The 20,095-nt window shown below is 32.3% G+C and overlaps 1 protein-coding gene across 2 annotated transcripts; it reads right to left on the bottom strand.

Moving 5' to 3' along the window:
• Nucleotides 1-1,916: 1,916 nt before the first annotated feature.
• LOC107607951 (endo-1,4-beta-xylanase 1-like) lies at nt 1,917-5,961 on the bottom strand. 2 transcript variants are annotated; one of them, XM_088492564.1, is made up of 7 exons: nt 5,827-5,961; nt 5,054-5,421; nt 4,790-4,955; nt 4,226-4,578; nt 3,939-4,116; nt 3,299-3,838; nt 1,917-3,152 (listed from the first exon to the last, which is right to left on the bottom strand). In XM_088492564.1, the coding sequence occupies exons 2-7, from the start codon at nt 5,416-5,418 to the stop codon at nt 2,034-2,036; spliced, it is 2,721 nt and encodes a 906-aa protein (XP_088348690.1). In that variant the 5' UTR covers nt 5,419-5,421; nt 5,827-5,961; the 3' UTR covers nt 1,917-2,033. The 2 variants fall into 2 exon arrangements, with proteins under 2 accessions (XP_088348690.1, XP_088348689.1); XM_088492563.1 differs by lacking the exon at nt 5,827-5,961 and adding an exon at nt 5,682-5,768.
• Nucleotides 5,962-20,095: the final 14,134 nt, after the last annotated feature.

Here is a 20,095-nt window from a genome sequence, read left to right as displayed (position 1 = left end):
GGGCTTTCCAAGATCTTGTTAGCCCAATTCAGTCTACCTACGTAGTGACCATACCCATAACTTCTTCCAGAATTGCTGACCCACGAAATGGTGCCCCCGTACTAGAAATTAATGCACTACCAACCCATCCACTCACGAAAACCACTCCAAAGTAAATTATCATTTTTATCCGTAAAAATTTAAGATGCTAATAAATTTATCTACAAAAAAATAAAATTATCATTTTGATTTATGAAAGATGAACTTTTATTAATAAAATTATCCAAATTTAAAAAAATATTTAAAAATTTTAAAATATATTTTAATATAACTTTTTTTTACTCCACACCACTATTCTTCCAATCCCAAATCTAACCACCACTTAAATCATTTCTTAACACCACCCAAATCTTTTAAATTTTTATTCCACACCATCTATTGTCTGCTTCGCCACCTCCTCTCCTAGCAGCCCCTTTTCTACGAGCGCCTTGTCTGTCGTGTCGTCGCCGAAGCCTCCAAGAACCTCAACCGCGTTTTCTCCCTTGTCTGCAAGTGTAAGAGCCGCTCCATCCTCTGCCCCGTCATCACCACCATCTCTGTTGGAGACTTCTGCAAGGTCCTCTCCTACCACAAAGCCTCCATCGGTGACATGTGCTGGTTCCTCTCCATCTTTAACGCCAATGGTTCCACCGCTGTTGCAGGTTGTATGGTCTTTCATTGCCAGTGTTCAAATGGGTTAATTGAACGATAGGGTAGAAGCTGTTAATGAACTTGTTTCGCTTGTGAATGATAACGATAGGAACAAGAAGATCATTATTGAAAAAGATGGGATTCCACCTTTGTTGAAGCTCTTGAAGAGAGTGGTGGTGGTGGAGTTTGGGATTGGGAGAGTGGTAGTGTGGAGTAAAAAAATGAAGTTAGAGTTAGATTTTATTAGAGGGTATTTTGAAAGGTGGATACTACAATGAAGATGGCAAAAATATCTTCTCATAAAGATACTTTGGTTAAAAGTGTGGTTTATTTATTTAGCCACACTTTAAACAAAAACAACACTTTTATAAATATCAAAATCTAACCATACAATCCATCATCCAAGGGTCAAAAAGAAATATATTCACATGAAAACAATTATAAAATATTCATTGTAGTATCCACCATTTTGAAAATTTCGAATAATTTTTTAGGATCCGAATAGTTTTGTTAGCAAAAGTCCATCTTTTATGCGTAGAAATGATAGTTTACTAAAAAAATCCTAAAAAAAGAAAATTGTTTTTTTTTTGTATTTGGGCAAGTTCGCCGCACCCACGGCGAACCCTATAAAAACTAGCAAGTTCGTCGTATCCATTGGTGAACTCTATAAAAATTACAGCCGTACCCTCCCCTGAACTCCCTTTTAAAATTTTTAAAATACACGTTTTTAATCCATGTCATCGTCTCCAAAAGAGTATATAGATTTACAAACAGTATATAAAAATACACAAAAATACATCGACAAGGATTTTTTTTTAATGATAAATTAAGAAAACAAGCCATATTTAACAATGATAACCATTATTATCGTCTCCAAAAATACACGGGTACACCGGAATAAGCCATATTTAATAAGGATTTTTTTAATTATAAATTAAAAAAATAATTATTTTCTAAAAATAAAATACTACTTATTCCTATGTACTCTTGTATATTAAAAATTAAATCCAAGGTATTAGATTTTACCCTTGATAAAAATGACAAAATCAATAAAAATTAAACCAATATTTTTTTTTGCTAATCTTCTCATTTAAAAACTCTCTTTCTCTGTTATTTATAATAGATATATATGATTTCTTTTTTTTTTTTTGTCTTATCTATCATATATAATAAATTAATACACAAATTAATATTTATCAAAATACTAATTTAATATAACTAGGATGTATCCTGTGTATTGCACAGGATGATCACAAAATTTGTATATATATATATTACCATTCAGAGTAGTAAATTATTTGGTAATAAAATTATATTTTATTTAAAAGAAATGAATGGAATTCGCAAATAAAAGCAGCACAATACTAGTTAAAGGATACCTCTACCTCCAAAGGAGAGTCACCTTTATCAACAACAAATGTCTTTGAAACAATCTTAGATAATGTTACAACTTCAACATTGTATGTTCCACTGAAGCCTCTGAAGCTGAATATCCCTTGATCATCAATACAGCCATGGCTATGAGACAACCACTCTTGTTTAAGACAAAGTAACCTTTTTCCAGCTTCATTAACATCACCTTCTGCATTCACCAAGTGTGAATTCTCTCTGCTCATAAACAATTCCCAGAATCCCCACAGCATTATGCCATCTACTGAAGGGTGTGCCATGGCTTCCCTCATCATAACTTCCAAATCATCAGCTCTAACATACTCATTTCTTGAAGAAACATCAAGCTCAGTGAACCATATTGGTAAACCAAGAGTCCCTAATTTATCAAGTGCAGAACAAACAATAGGCCCCACAGGACTATCTATGTGTCCTTGAATTCCAATTCCACCAACTGGTGCACCTTGATGTTGCAAATCAAGAATCTGTTGAATGTATTTCTCTGGTGTTGATCTTGTGTCGTTTCCATCTTCAATGTGATAATCATTCACAAAGAGAGTAGCAGATGGGTCTAATTGGTGTGCTGCCTTGAACATGTTTGCTCTTATGTCTCTACCAAGCCTGTCTTGATAAAATGAACCATGCAGCATTTCATTGTTAACATCATAGTGCCTGAACTTGCCCTTGTACCGATTCAAGAGGCTGCTTAACCGATTTTGGACTGCTTTCATCAAATCGTCTTTGTTCAGTGATTTGATCCACTGCTGAACTGTGCCTTCTACTTCCCAGAAGATGCAGTGGCCGCGGGTTTCTATCTTGTTCTTGAGGCATAAGTCTAACATTTCATCAGCATCTTTGTAGTTGATATTCCCCTGTTGTGGTTCTGTCCAATACCACTTCAACTCATTCCCAAACACAGCCCAGTTAAAATGCTTCACAAAGAAGTCAACAAAGTCTTCATTGTCAATGTTTGTTCTGTTGATGCATGTTCCAATTGGAAAATCGTTCTGTATTTGCCTCACTTTAACCAAAGTTCCTAGACCACTTATGTCCTCCAGCCCAGAGAATTTCAAGATTACATCGCGCTTTCGAACCTGGAGAGCAAGAAATGAGAAACAGAAAAAAGGATTCTTGAATTCAAGTGCAAGAGATAAGAGATATTTAGAACTTTCCAAATCAATTCTAATGAAGATTGATATGTTAGAATAATACAGAATAAGCATGGAATCTGGAATGTTACCTTGTCTGTCTGCCTCCTTAAATATCTAAACCTTGCTTGTCTATCAACAGGGAAGATTTGAAGTCCAGAAATCATCAAATCAACACCAGAAGCAGGACCTTGAATATAAACCATAACCTTTGATGGTTGCTTCTCAATTCTAAATGATCCACCAATTTCATGCCATCTGTCATCAGCAACCTCAACTTGTCCTCCATTCACCCACTGATCGTCAACACTAAGGGCAACATTCACATTCTGAGGACCAACTGATCCTGTTGAACCAATCCTCACCCAAGCAGACACTTGGTATGTTAAGAACAGCTTCAATTTCTCAGTGATCATCTGAGCAGGCCCCATCCATGTTTGGGTGCGGTTCGTTACAAGGACATAGCGGCCACTCAACGACTCGTGAGGTCCAAGAGAGTCTCTTGCCATTGGTGGAAGCACACGTGGCGAACCGGTTCCAACACTCAGAGTACAATTACCAAGGGGAAACCATCCATTGGTGCCATTAGCCAGATTACTATTCTCAATTATATTAATCCCAAAAGGAGCATCCTGCAAACACAAGGCCACTCTTTAAGTTCTTGAAACATATATACACAATCGTCCATAATGCTAATATAAATTAATGTGTTTGACTGGAAATATTATGAACCTCAAAATCTGGTGGCGTTGATGGAGCTGTCTTGGGAGCATGTTTTATAACAATAGTATTGACAAGAATGTCAATGCCTGCTGGGGGACCTTCTAAATAAACAACCACTTTTGATGGGGAATTATTTATAAGGAACTTTCCCTGCAATTGAACCCAATCTTGATTTGTTGCCTGCACACTTTTGGTAAAACATGATCTTTGTTCAGCAATTAAAATAAATTTTGAGGTAGTTTTAAGATCAAGTAATCTTGTTTTCTGAAAGTACACAATCATCAAAAGCTACTAACTTGGCAATTCCTATATACTGCTCTCGAGAATCCGGATTCTGAACCCATAAAGTTGCGCGGACATCAGAAGAAGTGACATTGCCTCCAAATATCCGAACCAAAGCAGAGAGTTCATAGGCGAGCTTACGCTGCACCCGTCCGGTAATGTCCTGCTGAATTCCATTCCAGCTTTGGGTGCGTTCTGTTGCAGCTGCAAAGAATTTTCCAACCTTGGGAAGGACTTTTCCATTTCCCAGTGAGTCATGTATTGCGATCTTGCAGCCTCTTCCAGACCAGTTATTCTGGCCATCATCAAATTGTGGGTTTATTATGATGTTATCATCTTCAGTTGACAAAGTTCCTGTTGTTTTTGCCTTTATTATAAAACAAAGGAGGACAATTCATCACAAGTTAGTGAGTTTAAAAGAGATTACATGTGCAATGATTATGTTTATTGCAATGGAAGATGTGGTAACTATTTCATTTCAGGTATGTATGTGCTTCAAGTTTGTTAAATATATTAGACTTTTCACCAAGATTTATAATTTTGCAAAGATGTAACAGCATTCAGAAATGGAAAATTACATGATCCTCAATATCACTTGAACTAGAGCAGGTAATCTCTACTGATTGTATAAGAAGGTCAACTCCAGGAGCAGGTCCTTCCAAATAAAATGTAACTCGATCAGGCATAGTTGACAATGAAAATGTCCCTTTCAGATTTTCCCAGCTACCCTTTGTACAAGAAGTTCTGTAGGAAAATAATGGTCAATTTTGTAATCATTTTGGTAAATGTATCTTATAGAACAAGGAAGAGAATACAATGAGATTATAAAAATTATTATGTACCTCCCAAGGAACAGGTAGCTTGCATCAGAACCATGATACTCTAGTTTCAGGGTAGCTAGAACATCAGCAGATCCCTCAGAAAGTGCAGCTACTCCAACATTGGCCGAAACAGCATAAGTGGAAGCGACAGAGACTTTTCCGGTGATATCTTGCTCAAGACCTTGCCACCATTCCTTTCTGTTTGTGATAACAGCATATTTAGCACCTAATGTCATTGTCACTCCTCCTTGAGGACCTGGTTCAGTTGAAGCAACATAGCCGTCGCAGCCATTCGGATGCCAAAAGCTTAGCCCTTCAGAGAAGTCATGATTTTGTATGATATTAGTAGGCTTGGTCATACTTGGAACAGAGTGTTTTCCCTCCATGATCTGCCAAAGAAAACAATATCAGAAAATAGTTAGGAACATGCATACTTTTCAGAGGTTTTATGTGAAACAATAATCATATCTTATGTTTAGAATCTCAATCTCTACACCAACTATTTCCATGATCATCTAAAGAAAATTAATACAAAACACTTGAATGTTTTGTTCTTTAGATGAGTAAAACATCACCAGCATTAAAATAATGTCTCATGTACCATATGCTACTTATACTATAATAAAATATGTCATCTACCATATACTACCATCTTAAATTCTTAATTGCTGCAATGGTCCCTATTAACTTGCAAGCATCTACCGCAGTTATTACAACTTATGTGCTAGCAATTAAGTAATAAGAAAAGAGAAATTCAACAGAACAAGCAAAAATCTTCTTTAAAGTCTCCATACCTGTAAACCAATTCAACAATTATAATCAGCAAATCTTTCAGAACAATTTGAGGCTGTGCTGTTCTTGTGAAGCAGTAGGCCTACAGTCTCTCAATATATGTATGTACTAATTGGCTCACCAAATTTGAGTGTGAAAGCTACGGAAAATTGTGGGGCCAACAAACCAAACTAATAGAAAAAATGAAAGTTCAAAAACATGGGGAATCCAATTCCAAACTAGTCTAAAAATGTGTGAAAGCTGTTAGCGTCTTCTTCCCAGTTGTGCTTTGTTTATTATCTAAACCACATGATCATCTGAATTTCACAACTGAATATTATTATTATTATTATTACTATTATTATTATCAAGACCCTTTCAAATAATAATACCAACAATGGAAAAAAGGTGGAGTAGGAATTGATATCTTTGTGAATTTTGTTTTGCTTTTAGTTCCCATTTGCTTTGTCTTGCAGATTATCTATGCTTGAATTGGACTGGAAGCCTAAGGTTCGTAGAGTTGAGGAAGAATATAATAGTTTTGTTCCTTAATTTTATAATAATAAACTACTCACTCTTCCTTGCTTTCTTTGATGTGGGACTAACTTCAACACTCTTCACACTTGCAACATTAACAAATTCCATGTATGTGTATGAGACTTGGATTACAAGGTTTTTCATAGTTAGGTGGATATTGCTTTTTGATCCATAAATATCGTATATTTATTATGACATTGAACAAGTTGAGAATCTTTTTATGAATGTCCACAATATCATATATAGTTTCTAAAGTATTTACTTGCGAGTCAGATAAACCAAATATGTTTGATCCTGAAACTTGAGGTTATCAACTATAATTATGGGTAATGATGACTAATTGGATCAACTTAGCTGAAACTACATTCAAGGGTGGCATGATTAAGGAGAGGAGGACAACAACAACTAATGATGTTGCTAGTTAAGGAACATAATAAAATAATAATTAATTAAATAGAAAAATAAAAGGATATGAGGGAGTCAGTGCAGAAAATAGAAGTGGGTGTCAATTAATGTTACCACATATATATTCCATAATACTTGTCTGTCTCTGATCTAAAACAAAAGCTCCGGTGGGTATTATTAATGGAGTGCAGTTAAAGACATGAACGTAAGGAGAATGAAAAATACGAGACTCCATGGTTTGATTATTATTAGGGAGAGATCCACACAAATTCTGTTGATTCTTTCCGTTGCCGACACTCAAAAGTCAAAACTGAACCTCAACTCAACTCCTACCCTCACTTGGATTTCGTTCTCTCTTTCCACTTCTTGACTTTTTAGTTTTACCTTTATTTCTGTCCGTTGACTTTCAGCTTTAAATGGATGGACTGGGCCGAATTAAGCCTAATCTTCTTCCGTGGAGTCGCAACTCATTGGGCCTTCACTATTGTCTGTTAATATTACTTGGGCCTGTATGTAGGTTTTTTGTTTAAAAAAAACATTATTTCACATTCGCATAAGATCATGAGCCGAGAAAACAAAATAAAAAATATAAATATTAGTTAGAAAAATAAAATTTCTAATAGTAACAATAAAAATACTAGAAAAATAAAAAAATTTGACAAAATATAATTTACATCTTTTTTTTTAAAATATTTTTAACATAATAAATAATAAAAAAAGTACTTTTGTATTGTTGTTCTTAAACATAATTAATAGATAAAAATATCTTTTTATATGAGATATCTAAATATAAAATTATTTTTATTTTTCTAAAAGATCTTTTAAAAAAAGATAACTTGAAAACATCTTTTTTTTTTTAAGCTTACCCAAATAAGTCCTTAATACTCTTATTTCTTATCTCAAAAATTCTTTTGACTTGAGCATAAAGACTCATGCAAGTATCTTTTCTGTCAGTAAATTTTTTTTTTCTGGTTAACAGATGGGGCAAAGTCCAGAGATTACAAGATCGAAATTACATAGGGTAATAAGATCCCTTTAGCATCATCATCAATGATTTTCACAAAATTTCTGAACAGTGTTATCAACAAAATGAAAATCTTCAATTAAGCTAAGACTCCTTCTAGCAAGAAAATCTGCTGCACGATTTTTTTTCTTTGTAATTATGCACAAAAGATAGCCTCCAATTTCGCTGCTTAAGTTGACTGATTCTTCTTACTAAAGTATTTGGATGTATTGAGATATTCTGTTTATTTCGGAGAGTATAGATAATTTTAGAGTATACTTCAAGCTCAATTCTTTTAAGTCACAAGTCCTATGCAATCTCCAAACACTTAACCACCTCCCACAGCTCTGCTTTAAATATTGTACAGTCCCAATGTTAAATATATATCCCGCTATCCAGTGCCTCTGGTCATATCTTATTAATTCACTACACCCTGCTCTGCCAGGCTTTCTCACAGAAGTTCTATTTGAATTGGTTTTTATCCACCCTAGAAGAAGAAGTCTCTATTTTATGTGGCATTCAACTCTTCTTCTAAGATTCTATAGCAAGGTATGCTTTTTAAAGGCCTCATAGATGCTTTGGACAAAAGGAATTATGAATCGGAGTCCATAGCATAGATTGGTCTTTTATATGGAGAAAAGAAAATTTTCTTTTTCTCCAGTTCCATATTTTCAAGCAAGTTACTATGAAATACGATAACTATGTTCCCTCTTTTGAGGTATCAATTTTCGATGTCGGGTTCCATCTAATCCATATATCAAAGGAAGCTCTAAGAAAAAGATATAAGTTTTGGGGATGCACCATACGTACCCAGATTTTAGTCGCCGATGTGCAATATCTTAACACGTGGAGGAGCGTTTCTTGCCGTCTGTCATAGAGGTGGCAGTTCGGACAGCTTCCAAACAGCTTTGCTCTCCAACTTGCATTCACTAGTCTCTTGTGAAAGACCATTCACATAAAGCATTTTATGCACTGTGGACCTTTCCATTGCCAAATAATCTTCCATGTCATATATTACTATCCTTCCTCCTTTGTAATCATATAGTAAGCACTGGCCACAATAAAGTTAGCATTACTTGTTCCTTTCCAAAAGGGTTTGTCTTTGCCCATTTTATCATTGGGTGGCAACAAGGCTCTTATTTTATTTATAGAGTCATTAGGGAGAAATTGCCTCAAAAGATTTATATTCCACTCACCATTTTGAAGGACAAAGTCACGAACTTTAGCATCCATCATATCTTCTCCGAGTTCAATTGTAATCTTTAAAATAAGCTTGTCTTCACTCTTGACCCACCAATCACTCCAAAAATTTGTTTTACAACCATCACCAATATCATAGCCAATATGTTATTTTATACTTTTCCATACTTTAACTAGTTGTTTCTAGAAGGGATAATTCGATGGGTGAGAGATAATATTAGACATTAAGTCTGTCCCCCTGCCATACTTAGCGTATACCATATTGACCCATAAAGAATTTGACTCTGTCAAAGTTCTCCACAAAGTTTTCATAAGGAAAGCTTTATTAATAAGATTGAGCTTACGAATCCCTAAGCTCCCCTGAACTTTTGGTTTACACATGCTCTTCCAGCTAACAGCGTGTAATTTTCTGTTGTTATTCTTCTTTTTTCACATAAAATTTCGTTGGAGTTTCTCTATTTCATTACAAATCCTAATTGGAATCTTGGTGTGAGCCATATCAAAACTAAGGCAAGGATTGATGACTAATTAGACTAAAGTGATTCTCTCTACTATAGACAAGCATCTTGCTTTCCATCCCTTAAGCTTCTCTTTGAATCTCTTTACAGTCATCTTGAAACTGTCTTTTTTTTCGAGTTCAAGATCATAGCCCCCAAATAGCATCCTAAACAAGGGACTTCCTTGAAGTGCACACACTATTTATTGCACTTCTCTCTGTTGTAACAGTTTCAGAGTAGAGCATAGATGTTTTAGCCACATTTATCTGTAATTCCGATGCTTTACCAAACACTCTGAGAGTGCTTAAAAGCATTTCCATTTGCTCCCATGAAGCTTCGGCAAAAAGTAATAAGTCATCAGTAAAGAAAAAATGCAAGATCAAAGGTCCATCTCTTCTAGCTCGCATTGGTTTCCAGCCCCCTTTGATAATTTTATCTTCAATCATGTGAGATAGTTTTTCCATAGCAATAACAAAAAGATACGGAGACAAAGGGTCGCCTTGTCTAATGCCGCAGGTAGGGGTAAATGCATATGTTTTACACCCGTTCTAAAGGACCTTGTAAGAGACAGATGTGACACAGTTCATTATAATCTCCACGATCTTTTTACTTACACCCATTTTTTCTAAAAGCCATCTTAATAAAAATCCAACTTAATCTATCATATGCTTTTTTGAAATCAATTTTGATGGCCGTAAATTTCTTTTTTCCTTTCATCTTCCCCATATCATGTATCATTTCCTTTGCGATGATTGTATAATACAACCAAGAACAAAGCTTGACTAACAAGGAGAAATTTTATCATTCAGAAGGGATTTTAGCTTTTTCACCAGAATCTTTGTAAGGATTTTATATACTACATTGCACAAAGATATTTGCCGAAATTGATTTATAAATTCTGGTTGATTATTCTTAGGTATCAGTGCCAAGAGAGTCTAATTTACACTTGTAATTTCACTTGGGTTATTCCATAGGAAAATGATAAAGTGTGCAAAGAAGTGCCCCAAAGTCTACCAATTTTTCTTAAAAAAACAGGGCTAAAAAGTCGTCTTTACCTAGAGCTTTCATAGAGCCTATGTTGAAAGGAAAAGTTTTAATGACATCAAAGCCAGGAGAACTTAATATACCAGTGTTAACATGTTCTTTTATTATGAGAAATTTACAATTTGTGTTTAGGGGCATCCTATTCACATCATTTTCTTTATACAGGTCCTTGTAGAAGTTCGAGGTAAATTCTATCAACTCTTTACTGTTCTCACACCAGCTGCCATCTTGCCTTCTCAACTTGATAATTCTATTTCTCCTTCTTCTAATAAGGGTTTTTGTATGATAGTACCTCATATTTCTATTTCCCTTTACAATCCACTGTTGTCAAAATTTTTGTAACCAAAATTTTTTTTCACGGTTCAGGATAGTCTCCAATTCATGTTTCAACTCTTTATCCAAATCTTGGAGAAACAGGTTACTGCTATAGGATGCCGCATTTTGAATTTCTTAAAGACGGTTGAGGATTCTTATTTCCTTCTTCATTACATGCCCAAACACCTCAATATTTCAAGTTTTAAGGTTGCCTTTAAGTGATTCTAGTGCTCTCGTAATTGATAGTCATTTCTCCAAGAGTGTTATATGAAATCTGTAAAATCTTAGTGAGTTAGCCACATCACTTCAAAACAAAATGGATTTTCATCCCTATCAAATCTCCTTGGTTCAAGATCTACTAAAAGGGGGTGGTGGTCAGAATTCACTCTTGGGAGAACATTCATAATCACATTTGGGAAATTCATTCTCCATGATGAATTTGCTAAGGCACGGTCTAGTCTCTTAAAGGTCTTTTCTCTGCCTTCTCTAATACCATCAATCCAGGTAAACTTGGAGCCTATAAATCCCAGATCAATTAAACAACACTCCTCAATCCATCCTCAAAACCGGTTACAAGTTGTGCTATCAATAGGCGCTCCTCCTTTTTTTTTTTATCTCTCCTATGATATCATTGAAGTCACCAATCAACATCCATTCCTTCCTCACATCTCTAGCTATATCTTTCAAAGCTTCCCATAAGATGTGCCTCTATTGGGGATGAGGATTGACATATATTGCTATCAAGTACCACACTCTTTTCTTCAAGTCTTTGACCTCTAGGTGAATAAACTGTTGGTGAGAAATATCAACCCTCAATATCAGGCCATCACTATTCCATAATACCCATATTCCACCCATGAAACCAATCGCCTTTTCCAGAATGTTATGCATGAACCCCATTTCTTTGATAACTCTATTGGCAGTATCTTCACTACATTTGGTTTCAATTAACACAGTAATGTCGGGACTATACTGGCTAACAATCTCTTTGGGTGTGTGAATCGTAGACTCATTCGCACACCTTCTGATATTCTAGGAAAGAATCTTCATAGAGATAGGAGATTAAAACAAAATAAAATATAACAGAATACAATACATTCAAAGCTCATCAGAGTACCTGACCAAGGGAGGGGCAAGTCCCATCACTGCCACTGCATCTCATCCCTTATCTCGTTGCGGTTTTCCAGAATCATAGCTTCATTGCTTCTATTTTCCTTCTCAAATTTGTCCATAAGCTCTATTAGAACCTTCGATTCTAAGGATTCAAAACCTGGGGGGGCTAAATCAGGCGATTTGTCCAAATTCTTTCTGTCCAGGGTTGATTCTACCACTTGTAACATCTGTGAAGGGGTATCACTTTTCATTGTAGTCTAATTCTCTTTGAAATGATGAGGTTGGGGGTAAATTTTCATGTTTTGGTTCAAGGTGTTATCGATATTGGAAGGGTTTGGGTGTGCGATGGTTATGGAAGGGTGATATTATTTGTTACTTCTATTGCTATTGTGGATCAAGCTTGGGTCAAGCTATTGTTGCTGGTTGCTTGTCAAAGTTTTGTTCCTTCTTGGACTTTAGTGGTGACAGACCTAGATGGGTTAGGGCTAGGTTTGTTTGGCACATTTTTTTAATTAGTGGGCTGGTTTTGGCTTTGGGTTCTGTAGGAAAGGCTCTGTGTTTATTTACCTTTTGTGTCATTTGTCTTTTTTCCTTTTTGGGTTTCAAATTTATCCCTTTGTGCCCTAGCTTTTATTACTTGCCTTTCATCACCTTTATCCTTTTTCAATAATTTGAATGGAACCTTCATTAACCTCATCATTTTATAGCACAGCAAACCTAGTTAGAAATGTTGTTGTCTCCACGATCCTCTGCTCTTTCCCTTTTTCGGACGCCCCACTACTTGTACCTTCGCTAGCTTTATTATTCTTTTTGCCACGTGTTGTACGTTGTATAAGTATCCAAGGGACATAGTTTTTCTGTGTTTCCACAATTACTCATTTACCCTTTTTCTTTTCTGGCATGTTCTTTCCATCATTAGCAGCATTTTCCTCCCTTGATGGCTCTTCCGTTCTCTCATTTTCCACCATACTTCCTTGGTTCATTACAACTTTCTTCAATTTTGGACAATCATTCTTCTCATGCCCAACTCTACCACAAGCAAAGTATACTTGGTGTATCCCTTCAAATTTTACTGTATGAAGTACCCCATTAATGAGGCATTTAGATACAAGTGGTTTCTACAAGTCCACTTCAATGCAAATCCTTACGAATTTACCTCTGGAGATTTGAAATGTATTTATGTCAACCTTCAGGATTTTCCTAACAATGTTACCAATTTTTCCAGTATCATACGATTGTATTATTCAATTGCAAGGCCTGGTAGTCTGATCTAAGCTGCAATGGTTTCTGTCTGAGTGTTGTAAGAATTGAAATCAGGTTTTTATAGCTGAATGGCTAGGTAATGATCCAAAATCTTCTAAGGGCCTTCTATAAGTGTGAAATCGAGATATTTACCTCCAATCTTCTTTTTAAAGCAAGCAGACAGATCTTTCTGTCCAGCGGCTTAACTATCAAAGAGTCCCACCAATCTTTTTTTAGCTCAGCTTTGACACCATCTCTGATGACCAAATTGAAAAACCCTTCGACAGTTTTTTCTACGAAGACTTCATGCGCTTCCTCTTCCTGATCATCCTCGCTATTCTTTTCCTTAAATGTAGTGGCCTCTGCATGTTGGCTCTCATTCTCCTTTGACTTTTCTGTCTTTACCACTTGGACAAATGACTAGTTCTTGGAGGTCCATCCTATATCATCTTCTTTGTCACTTTTGTTAGCCTCTTCTATAACAATTTCTATTGCATTTTCTTGTACAGTTTCACCTTCCATCCATTCTTCCATCCTTGGGGCTAAAGCTTCCTCCCCTATGAACTCTTGCTCTCTAGAGGACTTTCTTACTTTTTTGCTATTTGGGTGTAGCAGTTTCCCTCCATTCTTCTTTCTTTCCTAGGTTCATAGGGTCGAGCTGCTCCCCCCTCACAAAGCCACCTCTCATAGTAGCCAAGCTTGGCTGGCTAAATAACGCCAACGAAAACTTCAAAGGATAAGTGTATAGAGAAAAAACTTCAAAGATTTTCTATCAGTAAACTAGTTGTTCCAGCAATCAAGCTGCTTCATATTCCTAATCCAAACAAATTTCGTGCTCCACTAACATATTTAAACAGAAATCAATAGCAGAGAGTTATGAATTTGGGCCAGTGATGAATCTAAAAAATTTTAATAGTGGGGGCAAAATATACATAACATGATAATAATTTTGTAATTGTACTATAATTTTATAAAATATTATTAGTCTTTGAATTATCTAACAAATAAATTAAAATACTAAAATAATAATTTAAAATAATAACATAACTTAAAATTTCATTCTTTAAATTTAATATTTTAAAAAATTGAATAATATTTTTATTATCAATACAATCAAATATTTTTTTATATATAACACTAAATAATCATTTAAAAGTTTATTTTTCATACGATTAGGAAAGTCAACTCTTTATAAAATTTATAACAAAAAAATTTTGCCAATTGATATAGATGGAACAAATAAAACTCCATCTAACTTCAAAAAAAAAAATAATAATAAAAAATAATATTAGAGACCAGACAAAAAAAAGACCTTTTAGATTTAAATTTAGATTACTAATTTTGTTTTTTTATTTTTTATTATTATATGTTTAGTTGTTTTTTATTAAATAATTAATATAATATTTTTATAACATGGTGCATGCTGCCATAATAGAGTCTATCTTTTCTTTTATTTTTATATGGTTGTGGAGTGTAGACTAAGGAAAAAAAATTTTAAGTGGGGTCAAATTTGTTATTTCAATAGGGGCAAATAAAATTTTTTTTCTATACGCTACATGGAAATTTATGAAAATTGAGTGGGGCCTACACCTTTTAATCTAAATCCTGAACATTTTATTTTGTTTATTAACGCTACTATTTTTTTTTTATCAAAAATGGAGAGTCTCGAACTTGCGATCTATAGGTGAATATAGAAAAATATACTACTTAAACTATAATTCATTGACAAATAATACACTAATTAGCCAAAATATAATAAATAAAAATATAATTAATAATACTTTTATTTACAAGAGAATCACACTTTTAATTTAATTGACACAATTAATATTTTATAATTATATTTTTTTATTTAATTATACTAAAGGTCAGTTTAAATTTAATATAAATCAAATTTCAAAAAACTCTCCTTTATTATTACATTAACAATTTTATAATTTTTCTTTTAAATAAAAATTCTAATTTTTTATATCATTCATCTTTAAAAAAAAACTCAAACCATATCAACATATTTTATAAAAAATAAAACATTTTAAATTTAATCGGTCTCTATTTATTGAAAATCAAACATATAAAATTATTGGTTTGGGATCTACAAAATAAAATAATAAATAAATAATAATAAATCAATATCAATTTGTTGATTATGAATATTGTGTTTAAAGTTATAGATTTTATATGTAGAGAGAATTTTAACAATTTTTATTATACAACTCATATTTTTACATATAGACTATTATAAAATATAAAATAAAATATAAAATATAAACAAAATTAAAAAACAAATAAATTTTTAAAAGTAATTATTAACTTATCATATTAAAATAAATAAATAAGCATATATATGAATATTAAATAAAAATATTAAAATAATTAAAATTATGGTTCATTAGAGCACATGTGAAATAATTTAAAATATACAATAAAATGTATAGTTTAAAATTTGAAATATTAATTGTAAAAATTTATTAATTATGAACATTAGATTTATGAAATTATGGATATTATGAATACGAAATTATGAATGTTATGTGTACCTAATTATCGATGTTATGTATATAAATTTATGGATGTTATGAGTAAAATTGTAAATTGAATAAATTAATTTTAAGTATTTGATATGTTTTTTATGTGTATGAATTTAGAGATGTTATGTGTATGAATTTATGGATGTTAATTTAAGTATTTGATATTCTTTTTAATAATTATGAATGTTATATGTAAGAATTTATGGATGTTATGAAATTATATGTATAAAATTATGGATAATATGAATATAAAATTATAGATGTTATAAATGTAAAATTATAGATATTATGTTAAAAATATATTTTTTTTAAATTTTATTATGTAACTCATAATTTTTACATACTGATTGATAAAAATAAAAAATAAAAATAAAATATAAAAAAATATTAAATAAATTTTAAATAAGATTTTTAATTGATCATATTAGAATTAATTAAAATACATAAATATAAATATCAATAAAAAATATCAAAATAATTTAAAACCATATCTTTATTAACGCTTGTGAGAATTTTTATACTCTTTGAAATCGGATAATAAAAATCTTTTCATTACATGAGTTCAAGAATTGTTAAAATCTTTCACTTTATAAAAAATTATCACAACAAAATTATCATTTGACACTTATATAATTGAAGAGGTGAATGAGTACGCTTTTTAATTTTGGTATTGTACTTTTAGTAGTATTTTTTAACAATGTTGACACTTGGTTTTTTTTTATGTGAAAATTATAAATCTAAAAGTCAGATATGTAATTTTAAAATTTTTTTAAATATATTTGAGAATTAGATTTTTTTTATTTTAAATTTTTTAAACATATAAATCAAATTTGTATTTTAATATTAAAATTTTTTTGAATGTGCAAATTGAATTGTCTAATTTGTTTTATGGTAGAAAAGAATTATTTCAACACAAATTCGATTTGTGCACTATGAAATCTAATTCTCATTTCTCTACAAATTTTAGGATAAAACACTAAATTGGTCCGTTACATTTGGACCTAGTCTTGTTTTGGTCCCTAAAACTTAAAATGTCCTATTTAAATCCAAAAAAAAAATATTTAGCCTTAATATAGTCCTATCATGAAGTCAAAATTAAATAATTAATGAAACTCAATTTTCAAATTTGGAAAACTCATAAACAACCTCTTCGGTTGCCGAGGGGAGTTCCCGCGGTGGAGGTGACGATGATCTTATTCTCTATGTGCTTAAACCAAGGGTAGCGGCTCGCGGATCGAAGATGCATCTGCTGTTAATTTTGTACTTCTCGAACTTGTATATCTTCTTCAAATTATCGACATTGTTTTTGCACTACTGCCACGTAAGACATTTCGTTAATTATTTAATCTTGAACTCACGGTAGAATTACATTGAAATTAAATGAAATATTTTTAAATTTAAATAGAACACTTTAAACTTTAAAAACTAAAATAGAATTAGGTCAAAATGTAGAGAACTAATTTAATACATTACCCTAAATTTTATTATTCTACAAATTTAAAGATCCGTTTTATTATTTAAAATTAAAAAATATTAAAATTTATATAAAAAAATATACCAATTAATTATTGCAATAAATTACATACAATCTTTTTTATGTCTAAAAAAATTAGCCAAATGAGTAATTCTCTCCGTCAAAAAACGTCATATAAAAAGATGCCATTAGATTCATTTTTTTAATGGAACACTCAATGTATATAGATTATTATTATTATTTAAATCTCTCATTAAAACAACCAAACTATTTTCTAAAAATAATATTAAATGCATAACTGATTTATTATTAATGTGTGATTAAAAAATCAGAATAATATTCTTTCACTATGAACACATGAAATGAAATTTTAAAGCTATACAGTGATTTATATCACTGATGACTTTTAAAAAAATTAATATTAATACTAATTAAAGATATTATTTTTTTAGTCTTTATTACAATGACCGTATAAAAAAATTATTCAATTGGTAACAATTCAAATTGTGATTAGTGCGTGAGGTATAAGAAATATAGTATATGAAAGTGATATAAATGAAATTAAAATATTTTTGTTTTCAAACATTTTTGAGATAATACTTAATTTGGTCTCTGAATTTATACGCGAGTCTCAATTTAGTCTTTGAGATTTCAATTGCCTCTTTTTAGTCCCCAAAGTTTATAAACGTGTCTCATATTAGTTCCTGAGACAATTTTTAGTATAAAAACGTTAATGGAGCGCTGTTATTAACTATTAGATGTCACGTTAAAACTTGTAAAATGATGCAGTCTTAGTTTTGTCATTTAAATAGTTTAAAAACGGTATCATATCACTTATTTTGTTAGGTAAAATTTTAATAAATACCATTTACAATGTTGTTTTGGGTTATTTGAGTGTCAAAACTAAAACGTCATCATTTTACAAAATTTAGTGTGGCATCTGACTGTTTACGACAGTGTTCCGTTAACATTTATACGTTGAAAATTATTTTAAAAACTAATATGAGTTATGTTCACAAAGTTTGGAGACTAAATAAAGGCAATTAAAATTTTAGGAACTAAATTGAGATTTGCATACAAATTCAGAGACCAAATTGAGTATTATCTCAACATTTTCCCTCATAAAATATCTTAGGATTCCCAATGTCTAGTAAAATACTATATTTTCAAGTTGTTCTCTGTACATACATAATGAGAGTGGGTTTGAATTAGAATTACTACGCTTTGGACTATAGTGGTGAAATATGATATCCGTTATCGGTTATCCTGTCTTCAATTGAGTTGAGGCAAGTAAATGTAGCATCGGAAAGATGTCGTTCTCGAACTCAAAGCCGAAGCGAACTTTCCGTTCGAAGGTAGATAAGAACCAGGTGGAGGCCACGTATAAATTAAACCAACCTGTATTTAATTCTTAAACCAAACATAACCATAAATAATCCTATTATTATTTTTATTTTATTATACTCATGTTTATGGAGGGAGTTGCCGAGTTGGGATACCATACCACGTGAATCTCTGCAAGTGTAATTAGTGGTGCCACATTTCGGAGACAAGGGGCCCTCAGCTTTCTCTTTTTTTAACAAAAAGGAAAAATCTATATAGAATTCAGAAAGTAGTTAAACTTTATCGGTTAGTTTGAAATTTGGATTTGAACTTTGCAGCCAGCACTCAAGATCAGGCCGGTTAGTTAAACAATAAGACTCTGTCTGTTTGTTTAGACACATACGCTAATACATAAATATGTTGGTACATATTTATTATTTATTTATTGAAACATAAATTTATAATAAATATGGTAGTATATAGATATTCACAAAATATATATTTTTAGTGTGTTTTTTAAATTAAGATACTTTTTTTATTTTTATTTTTAATTAATTTTAAAAATTCTAACCTTATTCCTACGTTAATTTATCTCACTCAATTCTTCTTTCTACTCTTCCTTTCTAATGATCCTCTATTCTTTCTCCTCTTCTTAGATTTTCTCTATCCACCATTGATATAGTCGTCCCCATGTCTTTCTCTTGCGAAAATCCTCTTTTTCTCTCTCTCTCTCTCTCTATGCACTCTTCCTCCCTTGTATTTCTCATATCTGCGTCGCTTCCACATCGCTGTCGCCACTCTTCCAAATTTTTCGCCGTTACCATCCAGCCTTGCGACACAGCAAGTTTAGCACCGTCCAGCCCTTCCTATACAGCAAGTCCTATAGTGTCGTTGCAGTCTATCGTTCTTGACCCAGCAAATCGTAGCACCTTCCTTCGTCACTCTCACCGTCTCCCTTGTCTCTATCATTTTTCTGTAATTTTTTTAATTATGATTATGGTTAATGTGATTATTGTCTCTGCCTTCTTTGTCATTTTTTAGATAAATAGTGATTATTAAAAAATTTACCAACAATAAATTTTTTTATAATTATAGATGATGATGGTGATGATAAATCTGATAGTGATAGTGATGATGGTAATAGATGGTGGTGGTGGTTGTGGATGATGGTGGCAGTGGATATAGTGGTGTTATTGATAAAGATAAATTTCTCATTTTGATATAAATGTGAATTCTGTGTACTGTAGTGTATGGTATTGTCAAACAAAATAAAAATTTTATGTATCTTCATATCTTTGTATTGTTCTGTATTTGTGTCTCTGTCTATGGCGGGTTAAGATCGCAAACAAACGGAGTCTAGGTGAATAATTTTGTACTACTCCAGTTAGGGGTGTACATTTTCCGACTTGATATGAAGATTCGACTTGGATTCGAATATTTTGAGAGCTAATTTGGTGTGATTTCACTAGATTTAGAAATGGGTAAAGGTCTAAAAAATAGACTCGGTCATTATTTAGGATCAGGTCCGGGTCAAGGAGAGCTCGGGTTTACCCGACCCCATGTATATGCTAAGGGTACTAAAAAAAGTATATATGTTTTAAATTAATTTCA

This window comes from Arachis ipaensis, chromosome B7, assembly GCF_059453495.1.
Source record: "Arachis ipaensis isolate K30076 ecotype BB chromosome B7, ASM5945349v1, whole genome shotgun sequence".
In the NCBI taxonomy this organism is placed as follows: Eukaryota; Viridiplantae; Streptophyta; class Magnoliopsida; order Fabales; family Fabaceae; genus Arachis; species Arachis ipaensis.
Note: the sequence above shows the minus strand (reverse complement) of the source record. Positions and strands in the feature narration are given on the sequence as shown.

Coding starts and splice junctions, on each gene's coding strand:
- LOC107607951 (XM_088492563.1), bottom strand. Junction 4,956..5,053: donor AGCTACCTGTTCCTTGGGAG/GTACATAATAAT, acceptor ATTTTCCTACAG/AACTTCTTGTACAAAGGGTA. Junction 4,579..4,789: donor CAAGTGATATTGAGGATCAT/GTAATTTTCCAT, acceptor TTTATAATAAAG/GCAAAAACAACAGGAACTTT.